General features: G+C 53.0%; 1 protein-coding gene across 1 annotated transcript in view; it reads right to left on the bottom strand.

Moving 5' to 3' along the window:
* LOC140417921 (telomerase protein component 1-like) overlaps positions 1 to 24,501 on the bottom strand; it is a 135,028-nt gene that overhangs the window by 26,488 nt on the left and 84,039 nt on the right. Inside the window, exons 4-8 of the mRNA XM_072501353.1 lie at positions 18,658 to 18,792; positions 13,249 to 13,410; positions 12,444 to 12,596; positions 8,957 to 9,037; positions 6,962 to 7,086 (exon numbers count right to left, since the gene is read on the bottom strand). Of these exons, the coding sequence (XP_072357454.1) occupies positions 6,962 to 7,086; positions 8,957 to 9,037; positions 12,444 to 12,596; positions 13,249 to 13,410; positions 18,658 to 18,792 (656 nt within the window). The remainder of the gene's footprint in view (positions 1 to 6,961; positions 7,087 to 8,956; positions 9,038 to 12,443; positions 12,597 to 13,248; positions 13,411 to 18,657; positions 18,793 to 24,501) is intronic.

Genomic DNA, 24,501 nt, shown 5'->3' with positions numbered 1-24,501 from the left:
GGGGAGGGGAAAGGGAGCTGCACCATAACAGGCGGGTCAGGTAAAGGGATGTTCCCACGCCAGAAAGAATAAGGCGGGAAGACAGGCGCAAGGGAGTTCCCCCACACGGGGGGGGGGGGGGGGGGGGGGTCGAGGAGTGAGGAGTAGCCGGGGTCAGTTGAAGTCAGCTGACTTACGGAAGTGATATGGGGGAGCAATCATGCTAGATAGGGATCTAGCAGTGGGGGGGGACAACTGGGTTGCTGCTGCAGAAATCCGAAAGGAAATGGCTAAAGAGTGGGTGGGCGGGGATGGTGTGCGACGCTGGGGGAGCGAGCGGGAGCGCGGAGGCGGGATATGGGACTGGCCTAGAGAAGGTAATGGCTAGTCGACACGGGAGGGGGGCAGGTAGCCCCCTAGTGAGGCTGATCACGTGGAACGTGAGAGGCCTGAACGGACCGATAAAAAGGGCCCGAGTGCTCGCGCATTTGAAAGGACTAAGGGCAGACGTGGTTATGCTCCAAGAGACGCACCTAAAGGTGGCGGACCAAGTTAGGCTAAGGAAAGGATGGGTGGGACAGGTGTTCCGCTCAGGACTGGACGCAAAGAACAGAGGGGTGGCCATTTTGGTGGGGAAACGGGTAGCATTTGAAGCAAAGAACATCGTAGCAGATAGCGGAGGTAGATATGTAATGGTGAGTGGTAGGCTGGAGGGAATGGAGGTCGTGTTGGTTAATGTGTATGCCCCAAATTGGGACGATGCGGGATTAATGAGACGGATGCTGGGTCGTATACCGGACCTGGAGGCAGGAAACTTGATTTTAGGAGGGGACTTTAACACGGTGCTGGACCCGGGGCTAGATAGATCCAGCTCAAGGACCGGAAGAAGGCCGGCAGCGGCCAAGGTACTTAAGGGGTTTATGGACCAAATGGGGGGAGTGGATCCATGGCGATTTCTTAGACCTAGGGCTAAGGAGTTTTCCTTCTTCTCCCATGTCCATAAAGTGTACTCCCGGATAGATTTTTTTGTGTTGGGAAGGTCGTTGATCTCTAGGGTGGAAGAAGCTGAGTACTCAGCCATAGCGGTTTCGGATCATGCCCCACATTGGATGGACCTGGAAGTAGGAGAGGACAGGGAGCAGAGAACACTCTGGCGATTAGATGTGGGACTGATGGCGGATGAGGGAGTGTGTGCAAGAGTGCGGGGGTGTATTGAGAGATACCTGGAGGTCAATGACGACGGCAAGGTCCCTGTGGGAGTGGTCTGGGAAGCATTAAAAGCGGTGGTCAGAGGAGAGCTGATCTCTATTGGGGCCCACAAAAGGAAAACAGAGGCCAAGGAAAGGGAAAGATCACTGGGGAGATTTTAAGGGTGGACAGGGAATTTGCAGAGACCCCGGAGGAGGAATTGTACAGGGAGAGGAGACGACTCCAAACAGAGTTTGACCTTCTGACCACCAGAAAGGTGGAGGTACTGTGGAGGAAGGCACAGGGGAGGAGATATGAATATGGGGAAAAGGCTAGTCGCCTGTTGGCGCATCAATTGCGAAAGAGGGCAGCAGCGAGGGAGATAGGAGGAATTAGAGACGAAAGGGGAGACGCGGTGCGAAGGGCAGGAAAGATAAACGAGGTGTTCAAGACCTTCTATGAGGAACTGTATAGGTCTCAACCCCCAGAGGGAGAGGAGGGGATGCGGCAGTTCCTGGACCAATTGAGGTTCCCGAAAGTGGAGGAGCAGGAGGTGGCAGGCCTGGGGGCGCCGATTGAGGTGGACGAGGTTATTAAGGGACTGGGAAGCATGCAGGCAGGGAAGGCCCCGGGGCCAGACGGGTTCCCGGTGGAATATTACAGAAAATATGTGGACTTGTTGGCCCCGTTGATGGCGAGGACGTTCAATGAGGCCAGGGAAGGGGGGACTCTACCCCCGGCGATGTCGGAGGCGACGCTATCGCTAATTTTGAAGAGGGACAAAGATCCGTTGCAGTGCGGGTCCTATAGACCTATTTCACTATTGAACGTGGACGCCAAATTGCTGGCAAAGGTACTGGCATCGAGGATAGAGGACTGTATCCCGGGGGTGGCGCACAAAGACCAGACAGGGTTCGTAAAAGGGAGACAACTGAATGTTAACGTGTGACGACTATTAGGGGTGATAATGATGCCCCAAGTGGAGGGGGAGGCAGAGATAGTGGCAGCAATGGACACAGAGAAGGCATTTGATAGGGTGGAGTGGGAGTATTTATGGGAAGTGTTAAGGAGGTTTGGGTTCGGGAACGGGTTTATTAGCTGGGTTAGACTTCTTTATGGGGCTCCAACGGCAAGCGTAGTTACAGGTCGACATAGATCGGAGTATTTCCGATTATATAGGGGAACAAGACAGGGATGCCCGCTGTCTCCATTGTTGTTCGCGTTGGCAATTGAACCTCTGGCCATGGCGTTGAGAGACTCCAGGAAATGGAGAGGGGCGATTAGAGGGGGAGAAGAATACTGAGTCTCGTTATACGCAGATGACCTATTGTTATACGTGTCGGACCCAGCGGGGGGGGATGATAGAGGTTATGCGAATTTTGAGGGGGTTCGGGGAATTCTCGGGGTATAGGCTAAACATGGGGAAGAGTGAATTATTTGTGATACATCCAGGGGACCAGAGTAGAGAGATAGAAGGCTTACCGCTAAGGAAAGTGGAAAGAAACTTCCGATACCTGGGGATTCAGATCGCTAGGAGCTGGGGAACCTTGCACAGACTCAATCTGACACGGCTGGTAGAACAAATGGAGGAGGACTTCAAGAGGTGGGACATGCAGCCTCTATCGCTGGCGGGCAGGGTGCAAGCAATTAAGATGATGGTCCTCCCGAGGTTCTTATTTGTATTTCAATGTCTCCCTATACTAATCACCAAGACCTTTTTTAATAAAATAGACAGGAGCATCACGAGCTTCGTGTGGGCAGGGAAAGTTCCGAGAGTAAGGAGGGGGTTCCTTCAGCGTAGTAGGGACAGAGGAGGACTGGCACTACCGAACTTGGGTGATTACTATTGGGCCGCCAATGTGGCAATGATACGTAGATGGATGATGGAGGGTGAGGGAGCGGCGTGGAAAAGACTGGAGAGAAAGTCCTGTAAAGGGACGAGTTTAGAGGCGCTGGTGACGGCGCCGCTACCGTTCTCATCTAAAAAGTTTACCACGAACCCGGTGGTGGCGGCAACACTGAATATCTGGGGACAGTGGAGGCGACAGAGAGGGGTGCGGGGAGCCCTGGTGGGGTCCCCTATCAGGAACAACCATAGGTTTGCCCCAGGAAGAATGGATGGAGGATTTCAGAGCTGGTACCAGTTGGCAATTAGGAAGGTGGGAGATTTATTTATAGATGGGACTTTTGCGAGCTTGGGAGCATTGGAGGAAAAGTATAAGTTGCCCCGGGGAAATTTCTTGCGATATATGCAGGTGAGGGCGTTTACTAGACAACAGGTGAGGGAATTTCCGTTGCTCCAGACACAGGGGATACAGGTCAGGGTGCTTTCAGGGGTGTGGGTCGGAGAGGGCAAGGTGTCAGAGATTTATAGAGAGATGAGGGAAGAGGGGGAGGAGTCGGTGGGCGAACTAAATGGAAAGTGGGAAGAATTAGGGGAGGAGATAGAGGAGGGTATGTGGGCTGATGCCCTAAGCAGGGTAAATTCCTCTTCCTCATGCGCCAGGCTTAGAGCCTGATTCAATTTAAGGTGCTACATAGAGCACACATAACGGGGGCAAGATTGAGCAGGTTCTTTGGAGTGGAGGACAAATGTGGGAGGTGTGGCGGGAGCCCGGCAAACCACGCACATATGTTTTGGGCATGCCCGGCACTGGAAGGGTATTGGAAGGGAGTGACGGGAGTGATTTCGCAGTTGGTGAAGGCCCGGGTCAAACCAGGCTGGGGGTTAGCTCTATTTGGAGTTGCGGAAGAGCCGGGAGTGCAGGAGGCGAAAGAGGCCGATGTCGTGGCCTTTGCGTCCCTAGTAGCCCGGCGCAGGATCCTACTCATGTGGAAGGAGGCGAAACCCCCCGGACTGGAGGCCTGGGTAAATGATATGGCGGGGTTCATTAAACTGGAGCAGATAAAGTTTGCCCTGAGAGGATCGGCTCAAGGGTTCACCAGGCGGTGGCAGCCATTTCTCGACTACCTAGGGGAACGTTAGAGGGAAGACAGATGACCAGCAGCAGCAACCCGGGGGGGGGGGTTTAGTTTAGTTTAGGTCAATAGATAATGGGGTTTTGTTACTTGAGTATTGTTAAAAAATTCTGTTTTGTTATTGTTTCGTTTGCTTTGTAAGAGGGAAAAATTGTTGTTTGGAAAAAAATTTCAATAAAATATATATTTTTTTTTAAAGTCATCTCTTAATCTTCTAAACAGCAGAGCACTTCGAAAATATTGGCAGGATTGGACAGTCAGCATGGCATTTACAAAAGGGAAATCATGCTTGACAAATCAACTGGAATTCTCTGGAATAACTAGTGGAGGATACGAAGGGGAGCCATGTGGATGTGGTATATTTGGACTTTCTGAAGATTTTCGACAAACGTCCCACATATGTCATGTGAGAGTATCTTTAAGAAATGGGTGGTTATAAATGGGTATGTATAGAAATATCTGTAGTGAGAGTACCTTTAAGAAATGGTGTTTACTACTGCAGTGATGTCAGAGAGTGGGTGCAGCTGGGCTGTCTGTCAGCTTTTTACTTTCGTTTTTGAGCAGGCTGCTGTAGAGTGAGTTTTTGGTTTCGTTTTCAGCGTTGGAGCTGAAGCCAGACCAAGCAGGTGTACTGCTGTTCTCTCTGCCATCAAAAGACTATCTCTTGATCATTTGGTGAATTCAGAATTCTAAATGTTTTCAGTAGTGACTTTAACCTGATGTGCTTCTGTTGAAGGTTTTGTTTTTTAGTCGTATGGACGTTAAAAAGGAAAGCTTAAAGGGTTACTTAGTGTTGTATTCTTTGGGGGTTGTATTTGAATTGATGGTTGCTAAGATGTTCACTGTATGTTTTAAAAAGGTTAACTTGAGTTCATAGAATAAACATTGTTTTGCTTTAAAAACTACTTTTCCATTTCTGCTGTACCACACCTGTAGAGTGGGCCATGTGCTCCCCATACCACAATCTAGTAAAAGTTGTGGCTCAGGTTGACTCCATGATACACTTTGGGGTTCTCTAAACCCTGGCCCATAACACAAGAGATTAGCGTGTAAAATTAAAGAGCATGAGATTAGGGGTAGTGTATTGAACTGGAGAGAAAACTGGTTGGCTGACAGGAAACAAAGGAGGAATAAACAAATCTTTTTTCATATTGGCAGGCAGTGACCAGTGCGGTACCACAGGGATCGGTGCTAGGATCCCAGCTATTCACAATATATCTTAATGATTTAGATGAGGAAACAAAATGTAATATTTGTGTCCAATTTGCAGAAGACACAAAGTTGGGTGGGAGGGTGAGCTGTGAGGAGGATGCAGAGATCCTTCAGTGTGATTTGGACAAGTTGAGTGAGTGGGAAAATTAATTTCAGATACAGTTTACATGGATAAATGCGAGGTTATCCACTTTAGTAGCAAAAACGAGAAGGCAGGCTATTAGCTGAATGGTCATAAATTAAGAGAAGGGAGTGTGCAACGAGACCTGGGTATCCTCGTACACCAGTCACTCAAGGGGCTGGTTTAGCACAGGGCTAAATCGCTGGCTTTGAAAGCAGACCAAGGCGGCCAGCAGCGTGGGTTCAATTCCCGTAACAGCCTCCCCGAACAGGCGCCGGAATGTGGCGACTAGGGGCTTTTTACAGTAACTTCATTTGAAGCCTGCTTGTGACAATAAGCGATTTTCATTTGGGGCAGCACGGTAGCATTGTGGGTAGCACAATTGCTTCACAGCTCCAGGGTCCCAGGTTCGATTCCGGCTTGGGTCACTGTCTGTGCGGAGTCTGCACATCATCCGTGCAGCAGCAGGGATGAGTTGCTGCAATTATACAGTTGCTGCAATTATGGCAAGACCACACCTGGAATGTCGTGTATAGTTTGGTCTCCTTCTCTGAGGAAGGATGTTCTTGCTCTGGAGAAGGTGCAGCAAGATTTACCAGGCCGATTCACAGGATGGTGGGACTGATACAAGAGGAGAGTTGAGTTGGTTAAAATACATAGAATTTACAGTGCAGGAGGCCATTCGGCCCATCGAGTCTGCACTGGCTCTTGTAAAGAGCACCCCACTTAAGCCCCACACCTCCACCCTATCCCCGTAACCCCACCTCACCTTTTTGGACACTATTTATCATGGACAATCTGCCTAACTCGCACATCTTTGGACTTGTGGGAGGAAACCGGAGTACCCGGAGGAAACCCACGCAGGCACGGGGAGGACGTGCAGACTCCACACAGACAGTGAACCAAGCCGGGAATCGAACCTGGGACCCCAGCGCTGTGAAGCAACCATTGTGCTACCATGCTTGAATTCAGACGAATGGGGGGGGGGGGGGTCTGCCACAGGAAGGAGGCGAGGCCAACACCTTGTATATTTTCACGACGTAGTTAGATGTAGAACTTGGAAATGGCAGGAAATGGAGGAAAGAGGCAGGATCAGGCTATCGAGTTGGATGATCAGTCATGATCACAAAGAATGGCGGAGCAGGCTCGAAGGGCCGAATGGCCTCCTCCTGCTCCTACTTTCCATGTTTCTGTGTCAACTCCAACGGCTCGAAGCCTAGCCTGTCCAACCTTTCCTCAGGAGATGAGTCACCCATCCCGGGTGTTAGTCTGGAAAGAAAAGGTAGGAAATCCCACACTCCGGAGCCCATTATCACGAGATTTCCACGCCCGTGTGCCAATGGAATGCACCACTGTTCAGACACAGGAGGAGGGACGGCAGAAACACGCAACCTTAAGCGGACATCACCCTCGAAGGGAGGGTCTCCGACGATGCTCTCCAATAGGAGATATCAGAGTCAATTCTCCGACGTTGGCACTCACCTTCGACCCAGCAGGCACATGATGTCATAGGCCGGCTCCTTGAGGTGGAGCCAACGGACCAGCTTCTTCAGAGAGAAATGATCCTTTGGCTTGTTCTCCTTCTGAGCTGGGGAAGATTCAGCCACCTGACAGATGGAGCGATAGAGCCAGACAGGGCCCAAGAGAGGGGGAGGCAGCGAGAGAGAGAGAGAGGGGGAGGCAGCGAGAGAGAGAGAGGGGGAGGCAGCGAGAGAGAGAGGGGGAGGCAGAGAGAGAGAGAGGGGGGGAGGCAGAGAGAGAGCGAGAGAGGGGGGGAGGCAGAGGTAACAGTTATTCAGATTGCAGCACAGAAAATATCATTCCACTTCAGGTCATGAATCAAATATGTATGAACCCCTTCCCATTCACTCCCATTGTACACAATTCCAATGGACCCAAACCCCTTCCCACTGTCCACAATCCTAATGGACCCAAACCCCTTCCCATTCACTCCCATTGTACACAATCACAATGGAGTGAAACCCCTTCCCATTCACTCCCATTGTACACAATCCCAATGGACCCAAACCCCTTCCCATTCCCTCCCATTGTACACAATCCCAATGGAGTGAAACCCCTTCCCATTCACTCCCACTGTACACAATACCAATGGACCCAAATACCTTCCCATTCACTCCCATTGTACACAATTCCAATGGACCCAAACCCCTTCCCATTCACTCCCACTGTACACAATCCAAATGAACCCAACCTCCTACCCATTCCCTCCCACTGTCCACAATCTCAATGGACCCCAACCCCTTCCCATTCACTCCCACTGTACACAATCCCAATGGACCCAAACCCCTTCCCATTCACTCCCACTGTACACAATCCCAATGAACCCAAACCCTTTCCCATTCACTCCCACTGTACACAATCCCAATGGACCTAAACCCCTTCCCATTCACTCCCACTGTCCACAATCCCAATGGACACAAATCCCTTCCCATTAACTCCCACTGTACACAATCCCAATGGATCCAAACCCCTTCCCATTCACTCCCAGTGCACAATCCCAATGGACCCAAACCCCTTCCCATTCACTCCCACTGTACAATCCTAATGGACCCAACCCCATTCCCATTCACTCCCACTCTACACAATCCCAATGGACCTATGCAGTTCCAGAAGACATCAGGTTCATAATAAACAAAGAGTGCAGACACTGGAAGGCAGGAGAGTGAACAGGAAGAGGAATTTCTGAAATCCTGTGATTGGTTATCAGGATTATGAGGTACGAACAACGCCTCAGCCTCGTGCGGGAGGTTGGGGCTGATACAGTTGAAGGTGGTATATAGGGCGCATTTCACGAGGGCGAGGATGAGCCGACTCTTTGAGGGGCTGGATGATGCTTGTGAACGCTGTGGGAGGAGCCCCGCTAACCATGTTCTGGTCCTGTCCAAAACTGGAGGGGTATTGGACGGAGGCCTTTAAGGTAATCTCGGGGGTGGTTCGAACCAGGGCCCCTGAGAAGCCATATTCGGGGGGTGTCGGACCAGCCTGGGCTGCAGGCAGGTGCGGGGGCAGTTAGCTTAGCCTTCGCCTCGCTCTTTGCCCGAAGCTTGATCTTGTTGGGAGGGGATGTCAGTCTCTCCGCCTCGGCTTGGCGGGAGGGGGATCTGTTGGGGGCTTTTGACACTCGAGAAGGTGAAGGTTGAGTTGAGGGGAAGGATGGAGGGGTTCTACAATTCATGGCCATTGTTTAACATGCACCTTCAAGAATTGGATGCCATCGAACATTAGCGGGCGTTAGCGGGGGGGGGGTTGAGTGTATGGGCTATTGTGTACCATATAGGGGATACTCTTGTTTTTTTCTTGTTCTGTATTTGGGATGCAGGGGGAAGGTTTGGGTTTGTATGTTGGAGGAGATGCGGGTTGGGGGATTGCTGTTGTATTTGTTATTGTTGGCTTGATGAAAGAGTGGAAAAAGAGGAGAATAAAAAATATTTGTTTGAAAACAAATGAGGTACGAACAAGTTGTGTCACGTCAGCCTTTGCGAGGGACAAACATTTCGACCACTTGGCAATGAGCAAGTCTGACGGCGGTTTCTGAATCTGCAAAACAGAGGAGGCAATAAATAAGAGAGCTGCAGGGGCAGGAGGAGGTCGTTCTGCCCCTCGCGTCCGACCTACCGTGCAATGACATCACGACTGCTCGGAGGCCTAATTCCACCCCCCTGCCTTTGCCCCTCAACACCCTTGATTAGAAAAATCTCAATCTCACACTTGTACTTCAGGATTGGTCAAGCAACCGTTTGTGGGAGAGCATTCCAAACTCTTCCCTGTTGGAAACGCATCCGAATTCCGCTCCTGAACGATCGACTTTAATTAGATTCCGCTCCCCCCTCCCCTCCTCCCATCGGTCTGGAATTCCCCCAAGGAATGGAAATATCGTCTCTCGTTCTGGGCCCTGTCAGTTCCCCTTCATACCTTCAAATCTTGATTAAATCACCCCTTAATCTCCTGAATTCTAAGGCATTACAATCCTAGCCTGTGACATCCGGCCTCGCAATTTAACCCTCGAGAGTCCAAATGTCGTTCACGCGTCTTTTTCTGGTTAGCAAGATGTAGCTCGTGGGGGTTCCAGTGGGTTCAGTCTTTCGAGGCCCCAGCTATTTATTTTTTAATTAAAAATAAATAAATTTAGAGTAACCAATTCATTTTTCCAATTTAGGGGCAATTTTAGAGTGGCCAATCCGCCTACCCTGCACGTCTTTGGGTTGTGGGGGCGAAACCCACGCAAACACAGGGAGAATGTGCAAACTCCACACGGACAGTGACCCAGAGCCGGGATCGAACCTGGGACCTCAGCGCCGTGAGGCAACAGCGCTAACCACTGCTCCACTGTGCTGCCCTTAGGCCCAAGCTATTTATAACATTTTTTTATAAAATAAATTTAGTGTACCCAATTCATTTTTCCATGAAGGGGCAATTTAGCGTGGCCAATCTACCTACCCTGCACATCTTTGGGTTGTGGGGGCGAAACCCACGCAAACACGGGGAAAACGTGCAAACTCCACACGGACAGTGACCCAGAATCGAACCTGGGACCTCGGCGCCGTGAGGCAGCAATGCTAACCACTGTGCCACCGTGCTGCCCGGTTTATAACATATTAATGACTTGGATGCAGGGATAGGTACTATAACCAAATTTGCAAATCACACTAAAATAGGTGGTATAATAAGTTGCAATGAGGGAATAAGAAATTTGCAAACGGATATAGATAAGCGAGTGGGCCAAAATTTAGCGTGGATACGTTTGAGGTTATCCATTTTTGTCGGAAAAATACAAAGGCAACTTATTATCCAAATGGCGAGGAACTTCAGAGTGCTTCAGTACAGAGGGATCTGGGTGTCCTTGTGCATGAAGCACAGAAAACTAGTCTGCAGGCACAGCAGGTAGGAAGGAAGACAAATGGAATTTTGGCTTTTATAGCCAAAGGAATAGGGTATAAAAGTCGGGAAGTGTTGTTGCTGCTACTGTACAAGGCATTGGTAAGATTGCACCTGGAGCATTGTGTCCAGTTTGCTCCCCTTACTCGAGGAGGTAATGTCGCTGCATTACACCTGAATGATCTTCTTATAGATCGAACTGATCGCTCCACACGTCTTCTCTCTACTGTGTCGTTAACTACACGCTTCACCCAATGTCTATGTCGTTACATTGTGTATTTATCGCATGTCCTCGGTTTTTCATGTAGGGAACGATCGGTCTGGACGGTGCACAGAATACTTTTCACGGTACCTCGGTACAGTGACAATAAATTTCAATCTAAATCATTACAGGCAGTTCAGGGGGGGGTTCGCTGGATTGATTGCAGCGATGAGGGGTTTGTCGTACGAGGAGAGATGGAGCAGTTTAGGCCTACATGCCCTTGAGTTTAGAAGAATGAGAGGAGATCTAATTGACGTATACAAGATGATAAAAGGTATGGACAAAGTCGGCGTAAGAGCGGATGTTTCCTCTTGTGGGGCAATCTGGAATGAGACGTCATAGTTTTAAGATCAGGGGTAGTATATTTAATGCAGAGATGAAGAGAAATTACTTCTCTCAAAGGGTCATGAATCTGTGGAATTCACTCCCTCAGAGTGCAGTGGATGTCGGAACATTGAATCATTTTGAGGAGTGTCGTGTTATGTACTCTGGGATAACATGGGTTGCAACTCGATGCAGCTTTGACCAAAAGATACTCCAGACATTGACGCAAGTTCAACGTGATTTATTGAACCATTAGCACAGTTCTCATAGATTATCATCGAATTTACAGTGCAGAAGGAGGCCATTCGGCCCATCGAGTCTGCACCGGCTCTTGGAAAGAGCACCCTACCCAAGGTCAACACCGCCACCCTATCCCCATAACCCAGTAACCCCACCCAACACGAAGGGCAATTTTGGACACTAAGGGCAATTTATCATGGCCAATCCACCTAACCTGCACATCTTTGGACTGTGGGAGGAAACCGGAGCACCCGGAGGAAACCCACGCACACACGGGGAGGATGTGCAGACTCCGCACAGACAGTGACCCAAGCCGGAATCGAACCTGGGACCCTGGAGCTGTGAAGCAATTGTGCTATCCACAAGGCTACCCTGCTGCCCACCTCTATGAGTACTCTAGGAGTTCGACTCTCCTGCTAATCTTGCTATAGTAACTCAGTCTAACTAACCAGTCGGCTCTAAGCCACGTGGTGGGTGTGATGCTTCTGATCTGCCCCTGTCCTTCTCTCCAAGCGTCGTCTGTGGAAAGAGAAAGAGCATGTGTGCCCTGTCCTTGTATACGAGTTGTGTAATGCCCCCTTGTGGTAGTGTCATGTCTTGACTGCTCATTGGTCGTATTCTGTTGTGTGTGTTCATTAGCTGTATGTCTGCATGTCATGACGTCTCTGGTGCTCCCTCTAGTGTTTACTTAGTTGTCGTGTATTTACATTAACCCCTTGTGTATTTACAGTGATGCATATCACAAGGAGGAGATAGACAGATATTTTATGAGCAATGGGTTGAAGGGTTATGGAGAAGAGGCAGGAAATCAGCTGGGATCATACTGAGTGGTGGAGCGGGCTCGAGGGGCTGAATGGCCTACTCCTGCTCCTAGTTCTTATATCAGTATATCTTTCCGAAGGCGCGGCGTCAGGAGCTGTGCTCCAGGTGTAGAAACGAGAATGCTTCTTGCCCCCTCCTTAAGCTATAAAAGGTCAGCCAGCCTTTAGACTTTTGACCATTTTGGCGACTTCTGCGATGTGACATTTTAATGGCGCCCGCCCCCGTGGTCATCTGTTCTCCATTTGGGACGTGCCCGGCCTCTATCCTGTTCTAGTGGTTGGCCTGGCAGTGAAATCCGTTGAGGGGGCTGGGCCCAGCATTTATGGCCCATCCCTTAATGCCCCTTGATCGGAGTGCCTTGCTGGGCCGTTTCGGAGTCAACCACAGTCCTGTCGCTGGCACTCTGTCCCCTCCACTCACCCGCCTCTGCTTCCGCGGATCGCTCTTGCATCGCTGCTTCCTGGTGTTGTACTTGGCCAGCTGGTACTCGTCGAAAAGCTTGAAGCTGTCGGCCAGGGACCGGCGCAGGCAGGAAGGGTAAGGAGCTATCTTCCTGCTGCTCACAGCCAGGCTCTGGGAGGGGGGTGGTGGGCCAAGAGTGGAGGAGAAAGAGATAGAGGAATCAACTAGAGACACGCAAGTACATCTGGTAAACCTACCCCCAATCCCCACACAGTGTACCCAAAATATCCTCCCCGCTCTGCATGTGTGCACCTGATATATCTTTCCCCCTCTCCCCCAGTGCACCTGGTAAATCCTTTTTTTTTTTAAATGAATTTAGAGTGTCCAATTATTTCTTTCCAAAAAAGGGGCAATTTAGTGTGGCCAATCCACCTACCCGGCACATCTTTGGGTTGTGGGGGCGAATCCCACGCAGACACGGGGAGAATATGCAAACTTCACACGGACAGTGACCCAGGGCCGGGATCGAACCTGGGTCCTTGGCGCCGTGAGGCAGCGGGGCTAACCCACTGCGCCACCGTGCTGCCCTGCACCTGGTAAATCTACCATCTTCCCCACAGTGTACCTGAAATCTCCTCCCCTTTCTGCCCGAGTGTACCGGATATATCTTCCCGCTCTCTCCCAGTGCACCTGGCAAATCTTTTCCCCAAAGCCCCCGCTGCCCACTCCCCCGGTGTAGGTTGTAAATCTTGCCCCCTCCCCGACCCATCACCAAACCTTCCCCGGTGCACCTGGCATATCCATGCCCGCTCCGCCAGTGTACCTGGTATATCTTAGCCACCTCGATCCAGTCCGAGGGCAGCCGCACTGCCCGGCAGAAGTAGCGCCGCAGGTGGGGCCGACAGGGAGGGAGCCAGGCGCTCAGGGCCAACAGGAAGTTGGCGGTGCTACGAATGTTTAGCTCCTGCCGGGTATACAGGGCAACCTGGGGGGGGGGGGGGGGGGGGAGAGAAGAGAGAGAAAGGTGTCAGTGACCAGATATCAGGAGATGAAGAATTATAATCACCCACCCCCCAACCCCGCTTGCTTCCCCTGCCCTTGTGCCGCGCCCCCTCGTCATTCCCTCTGCCCTCCCCACCCCTTCAAAATGCGCACAGGGTAGGAAACCAATGACCTCACAAAGCACTCACCACCCCGGACACACTCTCGCTTCCCCCCGCCAGTCACCGACATTTCAACATCAAAGGACCAAGGTCAAACTTCACTCAGCCAGTCACCCAGGGGAGTGGAATCCCTCTCTCTCTCCTGTATCTGGGGCGGTCTCTCTAACCCCCTCTCTCCCTCACTCCTGTATCTGGGGAGGTCTCTCTAACCCTCTCTCTCTCTCTCACACTCCTGTATCTGGGGAGGTCTCTCTAACCCCCTCTCTCTCTCTCTCTCTCACACTCCTGTATCTGGGGAGGTCTCTCTAACCCCCTCTCTCTCTCTCTCTCCTGTATCTGGGGAGGTGTCTCTAACCCTCTCTCTCCTGTATCTGGGGAGGTCTCTCTAACCCTCTCTCTCTCTCCTGTATCTGGGGTGGTCTCTCTAACCCTCTCTCTCTCTCTCTCCTGTATCTGGGGAGGTCTCTCTAACCCTCTCTCTCTCTCTCTCTCTCACTCCTGTATCTGGGGTGGTCTCTCTAACCCTCTCTCTCTCACCCCTGTGTCAGGGGAGGCTTCTCTAACCCTCTCTCTCACACTCCTGTATCTGGGGAGGTCTCTCTAGCCCTCTCTCTCCTGTATCTGGGGAGGTCTCTCTAACCCTCTCTCTCACACTCCTGTATCTGGGGTGGTCTCTCTAACCCTCTCTCACTCCTGTATCTGGGGAGGTCTCTCTAACCCTCTCTCACTCCTGTATCTGGGGAGGTCTCTCTAACCCTCTCTCTCTTTCACTCCTGTATCTGGGGAGGTCTCGCTAACCCTCTCTCTCTCTCACTCCTGTATCTGGGGAGGTCTCTCTAACCCTCTCTCTCTCACCTCTGTATCTGGGGTTATCTCTCTAACCCTCTCTCTCTCACCCCTGTGTCAGGGGAGGCTTCTCTAACCCTCTCTCTCACACTCCTGTATCTGGGGAGGTCTCTCTAACCCTCTCTCTCTCTCCTGTATCTGGGGAGGTCTCTCTAACCCTCTCTCTCACACTCCTGTATCTGGGGTGGTCTCTCTAACCCTCTCTCACTCCTGTATCTGGGGAGGTCTCTCTAACCCTCTCTCTCTCACTCCTGTACCTGGAGAGGTCTCTCTCACCCCCTCTCTCTTTCACTCCTGTATCTGGGGAGGTCTCGCTAACCCTCTCTCTCTCTCTCACTCCTGTATCTGGGGAGGTCTCTCTAACCCTCTCTCTCTCACCTCTGTATCTGGGGTTGTCTCTCTAACCCTCTCTCACACTATCTGGGGAGGTCTCTCTAACCCCCTCTCTCATACCTTCCTGTATCTGGGGTGGTCTCTCTATCCCCCTCTCTCTCACACTCCTGTATCTGGGGAGGTCTCTCTAACTCTCTCTCTCTCTCACTCCTGTATCTGGGGAGGTCTCTCCAACCCCCTCTCTCTCACACTCCTGTATCTGGGGAGGTCTCTCTAACTCTCTCTCTCTCTCACTCCTGTATCTGGGGAGGTCTCTCTAACCCCCTCTCTCTCTCACTCCTGTATCTGGGGAGGTCTCTCTAACCCTCTCTCTCTCTCACCTCTGTATCTGTGGTGGTCTCTCTAACCCCCGCTCTCTCACACTCCTGTATCTGGGGAGGTCTCTCTAACCCCCTCTCTCTCACACTCCTGTATCTGGGGAGGTCTCTCTAACCCCCTCTCTCTCTCACTCCTGTATCTGGGGAGGACTCTCTAACCCCCTCTCTCTCTCACTCCTATACCCGGGGAGGTCTCTCTAACCCTCTCTCTCTCTCCTGTATCTGGGGAGGTCTCTCTAACCCCCTCTCTCTTTCACTCCTGTATCTGGGGAGGTCTCTCTAACCCTCTCTCTCTCTCACTCCTGTATCTGGGGAGGTCTCTCTAACCCTCTCTCTCTCACCTCTGTATCTGGGGAGGTCTCTCTAACCCTCTCTCTCTCACTCCTGCATCTGGGGTGGTCTCTCTAACCCTCTCTCTCGCTCCTGCATCTAGGGAGGTCTCTCTAACCCCCTCTCTCTAACACTCCTGTATCTGGGGAGGTCTCTCTAACCCTCTCTCACCTCTGTATCTGGGGTGGTCTCTCTAACCCTCTCTCTCACACATTCCTGTATCTGGGGTGGTCTCTCTAACCCCCTCTCTCACACTCCTGTATCTGGGGAGGTCTCTCTAACCCTCTCTCTCTCACCTCTGTATCTGGGGAGGTCTCTCTAACCCTCTCTCACACTATCTGGGGAGGTCTCTCTCACCCCCTCTCTTTCACTCCTGTATCTGGGGAGGTCTCTCTAACCCTCTCTCACTCCTGCATCTGGGGTGGTCTCTCTAACCCTCTCTCTCACACTCCTGAATCTAGGGAGGTCTCTCTAACCCTCTCTCTCTCTCCTGTATCTGGGGAGGTCTCTCTAACCCTCTCTCTCTCTCCTGTATCTGGGGAGGTCTCTCTAACCCTCTCTCTCTCACTCCTGTATCTGGGGAGGTCTCTCTAACCCCCTCTCTCTCTCGCGCTCCTGTATCTGGGGAGGTCTCTCTAACCCCCTCTCACTCCTGTATCTGGGGAGGTCTCTCTAACCCTCTCTCTCTCTCCTGTATCTGGGGAGGTCTCTCTAACCCTCTCTCTCTCTCACTCCTGTATCTGGGGAGGTCTCTCTAACCCTCTCTCTCTCTCGCGCTCCTGTATCTGGGGAGGTCTCTCTAACCCCCTCTCACTCCTGTATCTGGGGAGGTCTCTCTAACCCTCTCTCTCTCACACTCCTGTATCTGGGGAGGTCTCTCTAACCCTCTCTTTCTCTCACTCCTGTATCTGGGGAGGTCTCTCTAACCCTCTCTCTCTCTCACTCCTGTATCTGGGGAGGTCTCTCTAACCCTCTCTCTCTCACACTCCTGTATCTGGGGAGGTCTCTCTAACCCTATCTCTCTCTCATTCCTGTATCTGGGGAGGTCTCTCTAACCCCCCCTCTCTCTCACTCCTGTATCTGGGGAGGTCTCTCTAACCCCCTCTCTCTCACTCCTGTATCTGGGGAGGTCTCTCTAACCCTATCTCTCTCTATCACTCCTGTATCTGGGGTGCTCTCTCGAACCCTCTCTCACTCTCACCCCTGTGTCAGGGGAGGTTTCTCTAACCCTCTCTCTCTCTCACACTCCTGTATCTGGGGAGGTCTCTCTAACCCCCTCTCTCTCTCTCTCTCTCACTCCTGTATCTGGGGAGGTCTCTCTAACCCTCTCTCTCACTCCTGTATCTGGGGTGGTCTCTCTAACCCTCTCTCTCACACTCCTGTATCTGGGGTGGTCTCTCTAACCCTCTCTCTCTCTCACCCCTGTGTCAGGGGAGGTCTCTCTAACCCTCTCTCTCTCTCACTCCTGTACCTGGAGAGGTCTCTCTCAACCCCTCTCTTTCACTCCTGTATCTGGGGAGGTCTCTCTAACCCTCTCTCTCTCTTACTCCTGTATCTAAGGAGGTCTCTCTAACCCTCTCTCTCTCACTCCTGCATCTGGGGTGGTCTCTCTAACCCTCTCTCTCTCTCACTCCTGTATCTGGGGAGGTCTCTCTAACCCTCTCTCTCTCACACTCCTGTATCTGGGGAGGTCTCTCTAACCCTCTCTCTCTCTCACACTCCTGTATCTGGGGAGGTCTCTCTAACCCCCTCTCTCACTCCTGTATCTGGGGAAGTCTCTCTAACCCTCTCTCTCTCTCACTCCTGTATCTGGGGTGGTCTCTCGAACCCTCTCTCTCTCTCACTCCTGTATCTGGGGAGGTCTCTCTAACCCCCTCTCTCACTCCTGTATCTGGGGAAGTCTCTCTAACCCTCTCTCTCTCTCACTCCTGTATCTGGGGAGGTCTCTCGAACCCTCTCTCTCTCTCACCCCTGTGTCAGGGGAGGTTTCTCTAACCCTCTCTCTCACACACCTGTATCTGTGGAGGTCTCTCTGACCCTCTCTCTCTCTCTCTCTCTCTCACACATTCCTGTATCTGGTGTGGTCTCTCTAACCCCCTCTCTCTCACACTCCTGTATCTGGGGAGGTCTCTCTAACCCCCTCTCTCTCTCACTCCTGTATCTGGGGAGGACTCTCTAACCCCCTCTCTCTCTCACTCCTGTACCCGGGGAGGTCTCTCTAACCCTCTCTCTCGCTCCTGTATCTGGGGAGGTCTCTCTAACCCCCTCTCTCTCTCACACTCCTGTATCTGGGGAGGACTCTCTAACCCCCTCTCTCTCTCACTCCTGTACCCGGGGAGGTCTCTCTAACCCTCTCTCTCTCTCACTCCTGTATCTGGGGAGGACTCTCTAACCCCCTCTCTCTCTCACACCCCTGTATCTGGGGAGGACTCTCTAACCCTCTCTCTCTCACACTCCTGTATCTGGGGAGGTCTCTCTAACCCTCTCTCTCGCTCCTGTATCTGGGGAGGTCTCTCTAACCCCCTCTCTCTCTCACACTCCTGTATCTGGGGAGGTCTCTCTAACCCTCTCTCTCTCACACTCCTGTATCTGGGGAGGTCTCTCTAACCCTCTCTCTCGCTCTTGTATCTGGGGAGGTCTCTCTAACCCCCTCTCTCTCTCACACTCCTGTATCTGGGGAGGTCTCTCTAACCCTCTCTCTCTCACACTCCTGTATCTGGGGAGGTCTCTCTAACCCTCTCTCTCGCTCCTGTATCTGGGGAGGTCTCTCTAACCCCCTCTCTCTCTCACACTCCTGTATCTGGGGAGGTCTCTCTAACCCTCTCTCTCTCACACTCCTGTATCTGGGGAGGTCTCTCTAACCCTCTCTCTCGCTCCTGTATCTGGGGAGGTCTCTCTAACCCCCTCTCTCTCTCACTCCTGTATCTGGGGAGGACACAAATCACTAAATACACAGCACATCATAGCCCAGCCACGGAACCTGTGGCCTTTATGTGATCCAGTGTGCCCGCACCATCTGATGGTTCTCCCCAGACCGAACGAACACAGTGAACCGACGAAACCCATTGTTCAGTTCTACACCGGAATGGGGAACCAACTGGGACGGACACAGCTCCCTTAGACATACAAAGATCCAAAGGATTCCCTGGTGCTTCTCCGTGTGGTTCTATCCCTCTCAGCTACCTTCAAGACAAACTCAGGCTCCTGCTCTGCGACGGCCTGACACAGCTCCAGCAATTCCTGCCGGGTTGCATTGCCTGCGTCTGTAAACGTGCCCCCCTGGATCAGGGAGCAGCAAACCCCGTTCAGAAGGGCCTCCTGAAACAAAGGAAGAAAGAGAGACATCAACCTTTGAGGCGACCATCAATTCACTCAAAGACATGAGGAGAAGTAAACCGCGGTTTTAATCAGCTTAGAACAGTGCCTGCCTGCGACTGGTACAATACTGGGAACGGCCTACAGGTCAGCTGCTCTTTAGTCTGCCTCTTAAGGGGAGGAGCCATGGGCGGAGCCCGTACATGCCCCAACATATCCCCTGTGGGTGAAGCCACACAATGGCCCATAGGCGGAGCCCACAGGGTTAACAACATAACACAACAGCTGAACATGATACAAATGCACTGGTGAATTATTAGCACTATACATTCACTACATTCACCCCTTGTTAAAAAATGAAGTCCGGCGTGGGTGACGGGCTCATAGGTTCAGCCAGTCCGGCACACGGATCGTGCGCTGCGACCGCCGAAGCACTGGTGTTGCAGCCGGTCCGGGTGGCTGGGGAAGTGGGTCCGGAGCGGGCACAGGCGTGGACTCCGGGAGCGGCTCTTCTGGGAGGGAGCGTGGGAGCCATATAGGGGTGGGGGCGCTGGACATGGTAGGTAGGATGGGATATAGTGTGGGGGCTGCAGTGGTGGTGGTGGAGCCTGCAGGTGCCAGGTCCCGGAGAGAGAGACGGTATCTTGTCGGCCATCGGGGTGTCTGATATACGCATAGTGTGGGTTGGAGTGCAGGAGCTGGACCCTCTCTACCAGGGGGTCGGTCTTATGGCTCCAAACATGTTTTCGGAGGAGGACTGGTCTCGGTGTCTTCAGCCAGGACGGAAGCGAGGCCCCTGAGGTAGCTCCCCTAGGGAAAACAAACAAGCGGTCATGAGGAGTCACGTTTGTGACCGTGCAAAGGAGGGACCTGATAGAGTGGAGCGCATCGGGGAGGACCTCCTGCCAGTGAGAAACTGGGAGATTCCTGGACCGCAGGGTCAGTAGGACGGTCTTCCAAACCGTTGCATTCTCCCTCTCCACCTGCCCATTTCCCCTGGGGTTATAACTGGTCGTCCTGCTCGAGGCGATGCCCTTGCTGAGCAGGTACTGACGCAGTTCGTCGCTCATGAACGATGAGCGCCGGTCACTGTGGTCATAACTGGGGAAACCAAACAGGGTGAAGACACTCTGCAGGGCTTTAATGACAGTGGGAGTGGTCATATCGGGGCAGGGGATGGCAAATGGGAAACGGGAGAACTCATCTATGATGTTGAGAAAGTATGTATTGCGGTTATTGGAGGGGAGGGGCCCTTTGAAATCGATACTGAGGCGTTCAAAGGACCGGGACGCCTTTACCAGGTGGGCCTTATCGGGTCGATAGAAGTGCGGTTTACACTCTGCACAGATTTGGCAGTCTCTGGTTATAGCTCTGACCTCATCGGTGGAGTAGGGTAGGTTGCGGGCCTTCATATAATGAGCAAGCTGGGTGACTCCTGGGTGGCAGAGGTCATCGTGGATAGCCCGTCGTCGGTCATCTTGTGCGCTGGTGCATGTGCCGCGGGACAGGGCATCTGGGGGCTCGTTGAGCTTCCCAGGACGATATACCAAATCGTAGTTGTAGGTGGAGAGCTCGATCCTCCATCTCAAGATCTTATCGTTCTTAATTTTGCCCCGCTGCGTATTGTCGAACATGAAGACTACCGATCGTTGGTCGGTGACGAGGGTAAGCCTCCTACGAGCGAGGTAGTGCCTCCAGTGCCGTACGGCTTCCATGATGGCTTGGGCTTCTTTTTCGACCGAGGATTGCCGAATTTCAGAGGTGGTGAGGGTGCGGGAAAAGAACGCTACCGGTCTGCCTGCTTGGTTGAGGGTGGCGGCGAGAGCGACCTCTGAGGCATCGTTCTCCACCTGGAAGGGGGCAGACTCGTCCACCGCGCGCATTGCAGCTTTGGCGATGTCCGCCTTGAGGCAGTTGAAGGCCTGGCGGGCCTCGGCTGCAAGTGGAAAAATGGAGGCCTTAAATAGTGGGCGGGCTTTGTCCGCCTACTGGGGGACCCACTGGGTGTAATAGGAGACGAATCCAAGGCACCTCTTCAGGGCCTTGGGACAGTGAGGGAGAGGGAGTTGTAGGATACAAAGCATACAGTTAGGGTCGGGCCCTAGGACCCCGTTTTCCACGACGTAGCCGAGGATGGCTAGCCTGGTTGTGCGGAAAACGCATTTCTCCTTGTTGTAGGTGAGGTTGAGTTTTTGGGCGGTTTGGAGAAATCAGTGGAGGTTGGTGTCGTGGTCCTGCTGATCATGGCCGCAGGTGGTGACATTATCCAAGTACGGAAACGTGGCCCGCAGCCCGTACTGGGCCACCATTCGGTCCATTGCTCGTTGGAACACCAAAACCCCATTCGTGACGCCAAAAGGGACCCGGGGGAAATGGAAAAGGCGACCGTCTGCCTCAAACACCGTGTAGTGGCGGTCCTCCGGGTGGATTGGGAGCTGGTGGTATGCAGACATCAGATCCACCGTGGAGAACACGCGGTAGTGCGCGATCTGGTTTACCATGTCTGCAATCCTGGGAAGGGGGTACGCATCGAGCTGCGTAAAGCGGTTAATGGTCTGGCTGTAATCAACCACCATCCGGAACTTTTCCCCGGTCTTGACGACCACCACCTGAGGTCTCCAGGGGCTATTGCTGGCTTCATGACCCCTTCCCGCAAGAGACGCTGGACCTCAGACCTAATGAACGTCCTGTCCTGCATACTGCACCGCCTGCTTCTGGTGGCTACTGGCTTGCAATCGGCGGTGAGGTTTGCGAAGAGGGGGAGGGTCAACTTTTAGGGTCGCGAGGCTGCATATGGTGTGGGGGCAGGGGCCCCCAGAACTTAAGAGTTAGGCTCCTGAGGTTACATTGGAAGTGGAGTCCTAATAGGAGAGGAGCGCAGAGGTCTGGGAGCACATATAGTTTAAAATTAGCGTACTCAGCGTCCTGTATCGCTAGGGTTGCAGTAATGCACTCTTGGATTTGCACCGAGTGTGACCTAGAGGCGAGGGAGATGGTTTGTTGCGTCGGAAAAATTGGGAGCGAGCAGCGTCTTACCATGTCCGGGTGAACAAAGCTCTCTGTCCCGGAGTTGAAAAGGTAAGGCGTCTCGTGCCCGTTAACCCGGACGGTCATCATGGAGCTCCGGAGGTGCTTGGGTCGCGACTGGACCAGGGTGACCGCACTGAGTTACGGGTAGCCGGCGGCGTGATTGCAGGTGCTGGGGCGGCCCCGCGATGACTGTCCGTGTAGATCGTACGCGTCGAGCGGCGTGGAAGATGGCAGCCAAGGCGGCGGCCCCCGTTGGTCAAGCGTGGCGGGCGGTGAGGAAGATGGCATCCAAGATGGCGGCCCCCATGGATCGCACGTGGCCGGCCGCATGGGGGAGGATGGCTACCCCCGTGAGTCGCACGTGTTGTGCGGGGGCGGAGTCGGCAGACACGCTGCCACATTGCGAGGTCTGCGGGCCTGTGAGTCTGTGGATCGGGTCTGTGAGTTTGAGTTCTTAGACCTGGCCAGGCAGACCTTGGCGAAGTGTCCTTTTCACCCGCAGCTGCTGCAGTTCGTGTTGCGAGCCGGGGAGTGCTGCCGGGGGTGTTGAGGCTAGGCGCAAAAATAGCAGGGCAGCCCCCCATGATGGGCGGGCGGCCGCGCGGCACAAGCCTGGGGTAGTCTCTGGTCGGGGGCCCATGAGGGGGTCACGTGGTCGGCGGGGAACGCAGTAAGGCTCTGAAAAACAACCACCAGAGAGGTAGCCAGTCTTACCGTGTCGTCCAGGTCCTGGGCCTCTTTTTCAAGCAGACGCTGTCTCACATAATTTGACCGGATGCCCGCCACGTTGACGTCTCGGACGGCGAGCTCTATGTGTTGGGTGGGCGTAATGGCCTGGTAGCTACAGTTGCGCGCGAGGGCTGTGAGGTCGCGTAGGTAGTCATCTAGCGACTCTCCGGGGTGCTGGCGGCGAGTGGTGAAGACGTGTCGCGCGTAGACCTCGTTCACAGGCCGTATGTAGAGGCGTTAGAGCAGCGTGAGGGCATCTGTAGGAGGAGGCCTCGTCGAGCTGGACAGAAATGCGATGGCTCACCCGTGCGTGGAGGAGGCTCAGCTTCTGTTCATCAGTGACGGGTGGAGTGGACGACGCGGTGAGGTAGGCCTTGAAGCATCAAAGCCAGTGCGAAAAAATTTATTTCGCCTCCGCGGCCTGCGGATCGAGTTCCAGTCTATCAGGTTTGAGGGCTGATTCCATAGTTGTATTTAAGCTGATTAAATTGATGCGACCATCAATTCACTCAAAGACACGAGGAGAAGTAAACCGTGGTTTTAATCAGATTAGAACAGTGCCTGCCTGCGACTGGTACAATACTGGGAATGGCCTGCAGGTCAGCTGCTCTTTAGTCTGCCTCTTAAGGGGAGGAGCCATGGGCGGAGCCCGTACATGCCCCAACATATCCCCTGTGGGTGAAGCCACACAATGGCCCATAGGTGGAGCCCACAGGGTTAATAACATAACACAACAGCTGAACATGATACAAATGCACTGGTGAATTATTAGCACTACACATTCACCACAACCTCTAAAGTTTGGACTTTGGTGGGGTGTGCTGTTGGGAGATTGAGTCATTATTTAAGGGAGGAAGCAAATGCTTTGGAAGGAATTCAGAGGTGTTTTTTTTCATTCATCTATGAGAATTGAGTGTTGTTGGCCGGGCCCAGCATTTGTTGCCCGTCCCTAATTGCCCCTTGAGGAGGTGGTGGGTGAGCCGCCTTCTCGAACCGGCTGCAGTCCCTGTGTGGTGTGGGTAACACCCACAGTGCTGTCAGGGAGGGAGGTCCAGGATTGTGACCCGGCGACAGTGAAGGAACGGCCGATATATTTCCCAGTCAGGATGGTGAGTGTGGGGCTCGGAGGGGAACTTGCAGGTGGTGGAGTTCCCCATGTGTCTGCTGCCCCTTGTCCTTCTAGATGGTAGAGGTGATGGGTTTGGAAGGTGCTGTCGAAGGAGCCTTGGTGAGTCGCTGCGGTGCTAGACTAATACCAGGAGTGGGCGGGTTGCCTTATGGGGAAAGGTTGGGTCAGGCCGGGTTTGTATCCGTCAGAGTTGAGAAGAGCGAGAGGCGCCTTGATCGAAACCTTTAAGATCCTGAGGGGCGTTGGGCAGGGCGGATGTGGAGAGGATGTTTCTTCTTGTGGGAGAATCCAGAACTGAGTGGGGGGGGGGGTCACTGTTTAAAAATAAGGGGGCATCCATTTAAAAAGGAGATGAGGAGAAATATTTTCTCTGAGGGCGGTGAGTCTCTTCCTCAAAGGGCGGTGGAAGCAGAGTCTCTGAATATTTTTAAGGCAGAGATGGATAGATTCTTGATTAACAAGGGGGGGGGCGAAAGGTTATCGGGGGGGGCGGGCGAAAGGTTATCAGGGGGGGCGAAAGGTTATCGGGTGGGGGCGAAAGGTTATCGGGGGGGGCGAAAGGTTATCGGGGGGGGCGAAAGGTTATCGGGGAGGGCGAAAGGTTATCGGGGAGGGCGAAAGGTTATCGGGGAGGGCGAAAGGTTATCGGGGGGGGCGAAAGGTTATCGGGGGGGGCGAAAGGTTATCGGGGGGGGGGGGGCGAAAGGTTATCGGGGGGGGGGGGGCGAAAGGTTATCGGGGGGGGGCGAAAGGTTATCGGGGGGGGCGAAAGGTTATCGGGGAGGGCGAAAGGTTATCGGGGAGGGCGAAAGGTTATCGGGGGG

This window comes from Scyliorhinus torazame, chromosome 5, assembly GCF_047496885.1.
Source record: "Scyliorhinus torazame isolate Kashiwa2021f chromosome 5, sScyTor2.1, whole genome shotgun sequence".
Taxonomy (NCBI): Eukaryota; Metazoa; Chordata; class Chondrichthyes; order Carcharhiniformes; family Scyliorhinidae; genus Scyliorhinus; species Scyliorhinus torazame.
The sequence above is the reverse complement of the archived record's forward strand: the minus strand, read 5'-3'. Positions and strand labels throughout refer to the sequence as shown.